The 12699-nt window shown below is 41.5% G+C and overlaps 1 protein-coding gene across 1 annotated transcript in view; it reads left to right on the forward strand.

Annotated features, from left to right (window-relative positions):
- The window catches only part of LOC136610189 (zinc metalloproteinase-disintegrin-like MTP4), a 72805-nt gene extending 71212 nt beyond the window's left edge, over positions 1 to 1593 (forward strand). Inside the window, exons 23-24 of the mRNA XM_066589431.1 lie at positions 1347 to 1471; positions 1580 to 1593. Of these exons, the coding sequence (XP_066445528.1) occupies positions 1347 to 1471; positions 1580 to 1593 (139 nt within the window). The remainder of the gene's footprint in view (positions 1 to 1346; positions 1472 to 1579) is intronic.
- Positions 1594 to 12699: the final 11106 nt, after the last annotated feature.

Here is a 12699-nt window from a genome sequence, read left to right on the forward strand (position 1 = left end):
TATATAGCAAAAGGAGGGTGATTTAAACTTTTATTACTATTACAATTTGGTATTGGCATAATCGTATTGGCCAGTAGAATGACTTCAATATATTATTTATACTGCTCAGAGAATGCAGTGAAAAATAAAAAAACATGCCAGAATTACAGATTTTGTTAATCTTGTCCGTAGAAAAAATGCAATAAAAAGCGATCAAAATTTTACATGTTCCTAAAACTGAAGACTAGAGTTCATCCCGCAAAAAAACAAGGCCTTCTAGAGCTCTGGCAATGGAAAAAAACATTAATACGGCTCTTGGAAAGTGGCGACACAAAAGCAAACCTTTAAAAAAACAAATGTTTTAAATGTACAAAAATAGTAAAATATAAAAAAAACTGTATAAACTTGGTATCGCCGGAATCATGTTGACTCAGAGAATAATGTTATCACATTATTTATTCTGCTCGCTGAACGCTGTAAAAGTGAAATCTAAAAAACAAATGGCAGAATTTCTTTTTTTTCCCCCCAAACTTCCTACAAATTTTTTTATTGCTGTGTCAATGGAAAAATGAAAAGGTTATGGCTCTTGGAACGCAACTGGAAAATTAGTTGAAATAAATGATTGGCCCATTTAAAAATCCTGCCCTGGTGGGTCTGACAGGGGGGTAAGAAACCCGCCGCTCAAGGGGTTAAATGCTGGTGTCAGAATTGACCGAAGCATCTTAATTAGAGATGAGCGAACATGCTCGGCCACGCCCCTTTTTCGCCCGAATACTGCGATTTTCGAGTACTTCCGTACTCGGGCGAAAAAATTCGGGGGTCGCCGTGGCGGCGCGGGTGGTTGCAGCGGGGAGTGGGGGGAGGAGAGAGAGGGCTCCCCCCTGTTCCCCGCTGCTACCCCCCACGCCGCCACGCCTCTCCCCGCCCCCCGGCGCACCCGAGTACTTTTTGCCCGAGTAGTGAAGTACTCGAAAATTGTGGTGCTCGATTGCGAAATCGCCCTTACCGAGTACGTTCGCTCATCTCTAATCTTAATGTTTAACATCCACAATTGCAGTTTATCACGGATCACGGCTGATGCAGCCGGATGTCAGCTGTCACAGACAGCAGATACCTGCCATGTATGGAGCAGACTCGGCTCTGAAGGCAGAGATAAAGACGGGTTTTAAAAAAGGTTTAAGGGCTATAGTCTAGCAAGTAATTATATAATGAATCAAAGAAGGCTGAGCTTGATGGAACATTGTCTTTTTAAACTATCTAAGTGATCTACTGATATGCATGAAAAACAGGTCAGATAAAACTGAAGAGGTGAAAGTATTACAACCTGCTCCACAGTTATGTCACTTGTGTCTTTACTTGATTTACAGATTACGACTCTGCAGCATTTTCTTTGTGTTCATGGTGGTTAACACTACTGTTACTGCTTTCCTCCATGTGGATGTCAATTTGCGAGTAATGCTGGCAGATACTGTAACTGATGCACTGGAAACAGGTAAAAATGGGAATTTCTTACATGAAGGGACGACTGTTACTGGAAAAGGAATATGTTTCTGTGATATGAAATGTGAATCTACGCCTTTCCATGTCTTGTCGTTTTTAGGTCAAATGATCTGAGCTGAGTTATTTTATACAGTTATCTTCTATATATATAAAATTGAATGTGTGTCTGTCTGTGTGTCTGTCTGTCTGTTTGTCCTTTATGCGCTACTACACCATTCATCTGATCGCCATGAAACTTTGGGAAGTTGTTGAGTAAACTCCTGGGAAGATTATAGGCATAGTACAACTATCCTACGATAAATGGCGCACGTGCGAGCATCGTCGACAGTTACGCCCCCCCCCCCCCACGTAGATCGTTCGATTTCCATCACTGCCACTAATTCTCTCACTTCCCAATGTCGTAGAAACATGAAATTTGGCACGAGCATTGATTATGTCATAAATAGGAAAAGCTAATGGGTCCCAACTCGATTTTTCAATTGTAAGCGCCAAAGAATTAGCGTCCAAATTTTACGTACGGAATCTAATTTTCTCGCATCCCAATGTCATAGAAACGTGAAATTTGGCACGGGCATTGAATATGTCATAAATAGGAAACGCTAATCGGTCCCAACTCGATTATTCAATTCTATGCGCCAAAGAATTAGCGTCCAAATTTTACACGCGGAATCGAATTCTCTCGCTTCCCAATGTAATAGAAACGTGAAATTTGGCACGAGCATTGATTATGTCCTAAATAGGAAAAGCTAATGGGTCCCAACTCGATTATTCAATTCAATGCGCAAAAGAATTAGCGTCCAAATTTTACGTACGGAATGTAATTTTCTCACATAGAAACTTGAAATTTGGCACGAGCATTGAATATGTCACAAATAGGAAACGCTAATGGGTCCCAACTCGATTATTCAATTCTATGCGCCAAAGAATTAGCGTCCAAATTTTACGTACGGAATCTAATTTTCTCGCTTCCCAATGTCATAGAAACTCAATTTGGCACGAGCATTGAATATGTCATAAATAGGAAAAGCTAATCGGTCCCAACTCGATTATTCAATTCTATGCGCAAAAGAATTAGCGTCCAAATTTTACGTACGGAATGTAATTTTCTCACATAGAAACTTGAAATTTGGCACGAGCATTGAATATGTCACAAATAGGAAACGCTAATGGGTCCCAACTCGATTATTCAATTCTATGCGCCAAAGAATTAGCGTCCAAATTTTACGTACGGAATCTAATTTTCTCGCTTCCCAATGTCATAGAAACTCAAAATTTGGCACGAGCATTGAATATGTCATAAATAGGAAAAGCTAATCGGTCCCAACTCGATTATTCAATTCTATGCGCAAAAGAATTAGCGTCCAAATTTTACGTACGGAATCGAATACTCTCGCTTCCCAATGTAATAGAAACTCGAAATTTGACACGAGCATTGATTATGTCATGCATAGGAAAAGTTAATGGGTCCCAACTCGATTATTCAATTTTAAGCGCAAAACAATTGGCGTCCGAATTTTACGTACGGAATCGAATTTTCTCGCTTCCCGATGTAATAGAAACTTGAAATTTGGCACGCGCATTGATTATGTCATAAATAGGAAAAGTTAATGGGAAGTTGTTGAGTACATTCCTGGGAAGATTACTGGCATAGTACATCTATCCTACGATAGGTGGCGCGCGCGTGTGCGAGCGTCGTCAACAGTTATGCCCCCCCAGACAAAGATCGTTTGATTTCCATCTCAAGCACAAAAGCAAAAGGCATTACGAGCAACAGGATGCGTGTTCAACTACAAAATGATGCATCCGCCAAACGTATTCCTGGATATTGAGAATGCTGAGGTAAATGCTGAGGTAAAATAAAAGCTGTGCTGTGATTGGTTGCTATATATTATACCGCTGAGGTAAAATGAATGCTGCGCTGTGATTCGTTGCTATTTTTTATATTGCTGAGGCAGAATAAAAGTTGCGCTGTGATTGGTTGTTATTTCTCTTACTGCTGACGTAACATGAAAGCTGCGCTGTGATTGGTTGTTATATATTATACCGCTGACGTAACATGAAAGCTGCACTGTGATTGGTTGTTATATTTTATACTGCTGAGGTAACATATAAGCTGTCCTGTGATTGGGTGTTATATATTATAAAGCTGAGGTAACATGAAAGCTGCGCTGTGATTGGTTGTTATATATTATACCACTGAGGTAACCTAAAAAAGCTGCGCTGTGATTGGTTATCTAGATATATAAAAACGAATGTATGTCTGTCTGTCTTCGCAGCAACGCGCGACGGGTAAGCTAGTTGATAAATAATATATACAATTGTTTTGCTCCAAATCTTCTGTATAGTGTGGTTCTGCAGTTCACAAAATGGCCAGCAGATGGTGTGAAATCAGGCATTCTGTGTGCTAAATTAGCTGGAACAGCTGTAGGGGTGTAGTTGAAGGAGATAAAGCCTTGAGATACACCGTTACTGGCGGAAGGAAAACAGCTCACGAAAGCTGAAAGGGCTACAGGCCCAAGGTCAGGTGTGGACCAGCAAAAGGCCCAGAGTCGGATAGGGAGGACTCTCCTAGACCGCTGCTGAAGGAAACAGACAGCTCAGGAGAGCTACGAGGGCTGCAAGCCCGAGGTCCGATGCAGATCAGTAAAGGCTCGAGTCAGACAGTGAGGATGCCCCTAAACTTACAGCCTGGTTGGGTATGATAATGACTCTGTTGGTGTTATTGCATAGGCACTGTGATGTTCGTGATAAGCGTGAAACTGAAATAAAAGGCTAGTGAATCCAGATATGTTCTAAAGCTATGGTCTTGAAGTGAAGTTATTGAGCTCAATTCACCACCCAGCCTGCGCCCTCCGCGACGCTAATGAAATCAGATTAAGTGCTCCTTTAATTCAAACCTCACATTCCCGCCGCCAAGACTTCTTTAGAGCTGCACCAGTCCTCTACCCAAAGCTGTCCAGGTAATCCGTGACACACAAAACTTCATGCGTGCTCTAAAAACGCACCTCTTCAGGAACACATACCGCATCTCCTAAACCAAACCCCTCTTAATAACATGCTCCCTGTCCTACTGCAATCAACCACCCCCTGCTTAATAACATGCTCCCTGCAATCAGCCACCCCCTGTAGTCATTCTGATTTTTGCCACTATACAGCTCAATTTGACCATTATCTATGTGTATAACATCCCTCACTCTCCACCTCCCCATACCGTGCACATCTTCAGCCCCTTTACCTTCTGTATCATCCCATTATCTGTAGTATGTAAGATGGTTGGAGCAGGACCCGCACCCCTATTGTTTCCATCAAATGATTACTGGATGTAACTGTGGTTTTCTTTCTTGTTCCCCTTGTTTTGTAAATGCTGCGGAATATGATGGTGCTATGTGAATAAAGATTCTTATTAATAATATTTGTGTTTTGCCACCCATCTTGTGAAGTAAGATGGCGTACAAGAAGTGAGTAACCCCCAAGTTACCACAATAGAAATACAGATATAGCATTTTTTAATTTGAAAATCACTGTGTGCTGTGTAGTTATGGAAGCACAACCTATGCTATTTACATAGCTCAGCAGCTGATAAAAAGTAATGAGCTGCAGAAATAGTGTAAGGTGCCGAGCGGACATTCAGCGTGTAACAGATATAGTGCGGCGAATGATCGTTTGGCACGTAATACAACTGTAGAGTCAAAAGTAATTCCTGTCTACCTGCAGCCGCTGCTACAAGAGCTTTTTGGATATTATATTATTGAACTTAAAGGCGTTATCTGACTCCAAATGAAGGCGTGCCAATTTAATATATACAGGATGGTCACTAATTGTAATATATTAGCCCCTTTGCACCAATTCCCTACTCTACAGTCCATTGCATGATGCCTGGAGTGCTGTAATTCTCACCCTTTGATGATGTACTGACGCTTGACCACATCATCATGATGGGAGGGTCCAGTAATGCCCAAGCTACAGCTTCCTCACAGAAGGCATGACAATATTTTCTAAGATTTCCTGATACTTCATTGAATCCATCTTGCCCTCCACACGCTGCAGGTTTCCAATGCTACAGGAAGCAAAGCAGCCCCAGGGCATCACCGAGCCACCGCCATGCTTCACTGTAGGCAGGGTGTTCTTTTCAGCATATGCTTAAGTCTTCTTCCTCTATACATAGTGCTGACCTATAGGCCTGGAAAGTTCCAGTTCTATTTCATCGCTCCACAGAGCGGAATCCTAAAACTTCTGCGGCTTATTTATATGGTTTTGAGCATATTGGAGCCGACTTTTCTTGTGCTTTTAGGTCAATAGAGATGTACATTTTGGAGTTCGGCCATGAAGGCCTTCAGCATTTAGTATATGTCTTTCTGTGCAAATACACACCTCAGTGCCTGCTACTACCCAATCTTGCTGCAGGTCTTTTGCAGTCACTCAAGAGTTTTTGATCACCTGCATCCTGAGGCCCTGGGGCGGGTTTGATTTGCGGCGCCACGCACGGTAGATCTACAAATCAAGCCGCCCATAGAGAAACATGAGCGTCCACAAATGAAATAAAGAAAAAACCTTCAGGACAGCGCTCCACAATCTTGGGTATAAAAGTCTATTAAACCATTTAAATAGACTTAACTAGACTCACCCTCAGGAACACTCCACAAGCACCTCTAAGTCCCGATCAGCTTACAATTCAGTAGCTCCTCTATTCCCCATACGTATCCTGCAATCCCAGGAGAGCCGCAAGAAAGTGTATGCCAACTTTAGACAAAGCAGCACAAAATGAGGTATTCCATTACAAAAAAAAACCCAAAAAACTCTCTGCACTCTTTCGGACCTGTAAACTACCAAGTCGCCTCGATATAGTGAAAAAGTATTCCCTTCAATCCAATGGCATAAGTCAATACATGCAACGCGTTTCGATGCTCTCAGGCATCTTTTTCAAGCAAAAAAGATACAAAGACAAATCGCACATACGAGGGGTGACTGAAAAGTTCTCAGCCCACTCAATAAAGGTTGTCAGTGGTCCAAATGTTTATGGCTACTTTTAAACATAGTCCCCTTTTAGGGCCACACACTTTTGCCACCGGTGCTGCAGGCCCATTATATCCACCTTGTAGAACCTTTCTTCCTGCAAGGCAAAAAAGTCCTCCACCGCAGCCATGACGTCATCATCTGATCGAAAATGGGTTCCAGCTAGATGTTTCTTGAGCTTAGGGAAGAGATGGGTGCCGAAGCAGTTCGAAGTCATAGGACTCGATGGCAGACATCGCAACGGCGGATGTGTGCGCGGGTGCATTGTCCTGATGAAAGAGCACTCGTTTTGTCAACATTCAGACGCGTTTCACTTTGATGGCCTCCCTTAAACGCATTGGTTGAGCAGGATAATATGCTCCGTTCACTGTTTCACCTTTTTTGAGGTATTTAGCCAAAATAAGACCCCTTGAATCCCAAAAAACAGATACCATCACCTTGCCAGCTGATGGGACTGACTTGAACTTCTTGAGGGTAGGTGAGGTGGAGTGTTTCGATTGACCCTTGGTTTCGGGTTGAAAGTGGTAAATCCATGCTTCATTCATTGTCGCAAAATATTTGAGAATTGTCACAGCATCTGCCTCAAAAAGGGTCAAGTTTTCGGCAGACATGACGTGTCTCTGGCGTTTTGTTTTCTGCTGTCAACATTCTTGGGACCCATCCACATGAGACCTTGTGCATGTCAAGTACAACTCTTATGATGTGTCCAACGCATTGTGAGATATGCCCACTCTCTCAGCAATGTAGTGTTCTGTCACATGCCGGTCTGCCATGATGATATCCTGGATTGCAGTGACGTTTTCCTCTGTACTGGCCGTTACCGGTCTTCCACTGCGAGGTGCATCCTGGACAGAGGTGTTGCCCCGCTTGAATTCCGCCACCCATTTTTTCACAGTGGAATAGGATGTTTCCATTATGTCATTATGGATCTCCTGTGCACTCATGCCCTTTTCCAGCAGGTATTGGATGACTGCACGCTTGCTCTCTTTTTCCATTTTGGTAGCACAAATTTGGTATGTAACCTAGCAAAGGAATGTATTATTAGTTGCTAAACTGACATTCGGCTAGGACAAGTATTTCATGGGTGGGCCAAGAACTTTTCAGTCACCCCTCGTGTATATATACAAATCTGTGTACTTTCATTAAAAGTTACTGACAGCATGCTGTATGCTATGGCAGCGGTGCCTTCCGGAAGGCTAGGTGGGAGGAACAGCACGTAATGCGTGCCCTGGAACGCGCGGTGTCCGAGTAGCGTCACAGCCCAGCTTTATTCTTAAATATTCTAAAAATATTATTTGAAAAATAAACATGGGATTTTCTACAATACTTTTATTTAAAAAAGGGTCACTTCTCAGAATAGTCTTAATATGGCTGTGTTGCAAACTGTGATTTTTTTAACACCTTGGCCCGAGTAGACTTACGGAGGTATTAGAAAAGGTTTGAGAACGGGAACGGTTTATGGGATGTACATCACATATATGTATTTTTTTTTGCATGTATGTATGTATATATATAACATATACCGTATATTCCGGCGTATAAGACAACCTTTTAACCTCGAAAAATCTGCTCTGCAGTCGGGGGTCGTCTTATACGCCGGGTATACAGTGTCCAAAAAAAAAAAAAGCTGTACTCGCCTCACACAGCGTTCTGCGGTGCTGCTGCAGGCTGTCGCTCCCTCCTCGTCGCCTACAGAGCATTATTTTCTGGATGCGGGGCTTGAAATCCCCGCCTCCAGAAAGCTAATGCTGTGATTGGCTAACTCAGGCGGCGTCAGACAATCACAGCCATTCAATGACATCATTGAATGGCTGTGATTGGCTGACGCCGCCTGAGTTAGCCAGTCACAGCCATTCAATGATGTCATTGAATGGCTGTGATTGGCTAACGCAGCGCCAGCTTTCATTGGCTGACTCTGCCTGAGTTAGCCAATCACAGCATTAGCTTTCTGGAGGCAGGAATTTCAAGCCCTGCATCCAGAAAGCAATGCTCTGTTGGCGACGAGGAGGGAGCGACAGCCTGCAGCAGCGCTGCAGAACGCCGTGGGAGGTGGGTACTGTTTTTTTTCTTTCCTACACTATTCCCGGCGTATAAGGCAACAGTTGGGGGGTCGTCTTATACGCCAGAATATACGGTATATATGCTTATTAGTAGTGACTAATATAATCTGGGTATGACTATAACAATAGTTTAGCCATTAAAACCAAAACCAAAAATAGCGATATTTTTTTATTTCTTAAAAAGAAGTAAGGCATATCTATGTGTCTATATTATTGATTATTTAGCCTTTTTTGGTCTTTATAATGAATGATTATATATGTGGGGATTTTTATTATGTATTTATATAGAGAGCTTTGTTAGCAGTGAGAAGAACGATTATGATCCCTTTAAAAAAAACTATAAACAGTGGTATATTGCAATTTTCAGAAGTAAGGCATTTTTTGATGCGCCTTTTTTATGTGCCCAATAGATTTATGTATAATGTTGTTTTTATCCCTATTAACCCCTTGAGTGGCGGGTTTCCTACCACCCTGTCGTGTCCACCAGGGCAGGTTTTTTAAAATGGTCTAATCATTGAATTTCAACTAATTTTGCAGTTGCGTCTCAAGAGCCATAACTTTTTCATTTTTCCATTGACATGGCCATATAAGGGCTTGTTTTTTGCGGGACAAGTTGTGATTTTTTAAACAGGAGGGAGTAAAAAAAGAAATGTGGAAAAAAGAAAAAAAGGGGCCATGTCATTAAGGGGTTAAATAATGTATTAACTTCCTTCTCTGGGTCATTACGACGCACGGATACCACACGGATGTGTGATTGTATTTTTGATTTTTTACAAAGTAAAGGGAGGCAAGTGTTTTTATAATTTTTTTTAAAATAATTTTTTAACTTTTTTTTTTTTTTTAAACTTTTTGGTTTTTTTTGGTCCCTATAGGGGACTTCCACAGGGACCCATCAGGACCCCCTGATCACATTCCGGGGGTCTGATGGTGACAGCCCTTTACATGCTGCAGTGACAGCCCTTTACATGCTGCAGTCACATAGACTGCAGCATGTAAAGGGTTAACACAGCAGAGATCGGAGGTTTTCTCTGATCTCTGCTGTAAGAGCTGGTACCTAGCTGTCCTCTCACAGCCATGCACCAAGCTCTCCCTGTCACAGAGACCATTGGCTTGCTTCTGACAAGCCGATGGTCTCTATGGCAACCTGTAAACAAAGCAGGAGATTGCCGATATGCCGGCAATATCTTCTGCTGGTTTTTCAAAGCCCTTGCACTGCTCTGTGTGGGTCTGTGCAGGCAGAGCACACTGTCACAGCTTGTGGCATTGTGCTCTGCAGCTCCCATAGTGATACATAGCCCGGAAATCTTCCGGGCTATGTCACTATGAGCAGTGGAGCTCGTCCCGGAAAATTTCCGGGCGTGCCACTCAAGGGGTTAAGTGTTTATTGTATTAGAGCACTGAATTTGCAAAGCCAAACTATATGTTCTTTTAATAAGATATATGTTTTCACTATGAAGAATATTTACCAATAAAGCTGGATGGTGTTGTCACTGCGCCAGTATGGAAAGCACGTTGGGCCACTACTCAGACACCTTGCGTTCCAGGGCACGCGTTACATGCTGTTTCTCCCACCTAGCCTTCCTAACCTGAAAGGCGCCTCCACCATTACAGCTAGCATGCCGTCGGTAACCTTTAATGTAAGTACACAGATTTGTATATATATATATATGAGTGATTTGCCTTTTGTATCTCCATGCTTGAAAAAGACGCCTGAAACGACAAAACGTGTTGCATGTATTGTCTTATGCCATTGGGTTAAACTGAATACTTTTTCACTGTATGGAGGGGACTCGATAGTTTACTGGTCCGAAAGAGCGCAGAGAGCTTTTTATTTTTTCTATAATGGAATATCGCAAATGAAATAAAGCGTGCAGATTTGATTTGTGGTCTTTTTGGTCCAGAAAAAAATTGCAGCATGCTCCATTTCAGTGCGGATCCCGCACAGATGCCTTTCATTGAAGTCAATGGAAGCCGTCCGATCCACGGGCCGTCCGCAATTGAATTGACAAAACTCGAATAATTGGTCTCACTTCCCAGACATTTTATACCGATGTTGTAAATGGAGGTGATGCTACACAATGGTAGACATGGCCCTGTCTCAACTTTTGTCAGATATGTTGCTGCCATCAATTTCTAAATTAGTACATTTTTAAAATGAAATGGAAAAATGTCTCACTTTCACATTCTGATATGTTCTATTGTGAATAAAATATGGCATTTTTTTTCTTTACATTTCACACAGTGTCCCAACATTTTTTGGAATTGGAGTTTTATATCAAGGACCCCTACCTGCCACATGGCATTCCTAATACTGCTGTTCTCTTGTTACAGAGAGGCCCCGGGACTCCCATGACTGCCGGCCCTGCAGTTACACCACTGACACTTGCTGTTGACTTTTGTCCATCACTTCTGTGGTTTTGTTTAGATTTTAATAGTTTTTGTTACGGTTTCGAAACTCAGTGTGGATTCTTTCCGCTACATATTGGGTGCAATTTTGAAAGCCCCAGGTACCTGTAAGTTGTTGTGGATTTTCAGTGTAAAATATCTGCAAGAAGTCTGCCCTATCTGCACATGATATTGTGGTCAGAGACCTCCTACTCTTTCATTTCATTGCTAGTTGAGATTGTAATTTCATTTTATGCTGCAGAATATGTTGACTATATTGAAATAAAAGTTATTATATTATTCACATTAAAAATAATTAGTCTTATTAATTTCCTTTTTTTACTCTTTACTGTGTCTCAGCTCTGTAATACGTGTCCATTGTTGAATATTCTATTACTATACAATACTGTGATATTATTCTGCCATAGTAACTGCTTTTATGCTTTTGCTTTGATTTCTGAATGTCTACATTCTCGTATCTATCATTATTTATCAATGACATGCAGTGCAGTTTTCAGTGCTAAGGGAGCCCAGGGTGCCAGTGTGGTTCACCTGTGGGCTGCAGGGCAATTAAGTTTTTAAAAGTTTTACTAATTATTAGAAAACATAAAAAGGTAATAATAATTTTTTTAAAAACCTTTTGCCATAGTTATAATAAAAGAATCTAAATGATAAAACAAAAATATATATTGGGTATCGCTGCATCCATAAAAGTCTGATCTATCAAAGTAATACATTATTTACCCCGCACGGTGAACGTCAGCAGAAAAAAAAAAACATGCCAAAATTGCACTTTTTTTGGTCACCCCGTCTCCAAGAAAAAATGCAATAAAAGCTGTCAAAAAGTCTTATGTATGATATATGCTGTAGGACCTGAGATGATGTCGCCATTATGTGATCAGGGGCGGAGCACACACATAAAGCCTCAGGACCACCGAATGACTTCAAATTCTGTCTTCCACCAGGTTTATTTCACACACAGAAAACACATACTGGAACATAATACGCACACCTTCCAAAACACAGGAGGCCTGTTTACAGCCCCCTGCAGGCCACTCTGTGCACCACATTGCTCCATATCTCCCGTTCCTCTGATAAAGGCCGTAGGTCTAATCACAGCTCTTACCTGTGCAGGGTCAAAACTCCGGACTCAGGAATCTCTCTATGTGTCAGGCTATCGCTGCAATTCTCTTCCTGTTCTATAACTGCCACTTTCCTAGCTGCCACCTTTCAATCCCTGCTTCTCTTGCTGCAACTCATCTTTCTCATTCTTTTTTTTTTACCTCTTATTTATTGTCGTTTTCATCAGATCAAAAACATACAAACAGAAATATTTCAACATTTTCATCTATATATATAAAGACGAAAGCCCTCACTGACTCACTCACTCGCCAAAAGTTCTCCAACTTCCCGATGTCGTAGAAACATGAATTTTGGCACAAGCATAGATTATCTCCAAAATAGGAAAAGTAATTGGGTCCCAACTCGATTATTTAATTCTAGCGCAAAAGAATTAGCGTCAAAATTTAACGTACATAATCTAAATCTCTCACTTCCTAATGTCATAAAAACTTAAAATTTGGCACGGGCATTGAATATGTCATAAATAGGAAAAGTTAATAGGTCCCAACTCAATTATTCAATTCTATGCGCAAAAGAATTAGCGTCCAAATTTTACGTACAGAATCTAATTCTCTCACTTCCCGGTGTCAAAGAAACTTGAAATTTGGCAGGAGCATTGATTATGTCATAAATAGGAAAA

The sequence above is a fragment of the Eleutherodactylus coqui genome, chromosome 2, assembly GCF_035609145.1.
Source record: "Eleutherodactylus coqui strain aEleCoq1 chromosome 2, aEleCoq1.hap1, whole genome shotgun sequence".
In the NCBI taxonomy this organism is placed as follows: Eukaryota; Metazoa; Chordata; class Amphibia; order Anura; family Eleutherodactylidae; genus Eleutherodactylus; species Eleutherodactylus coqui.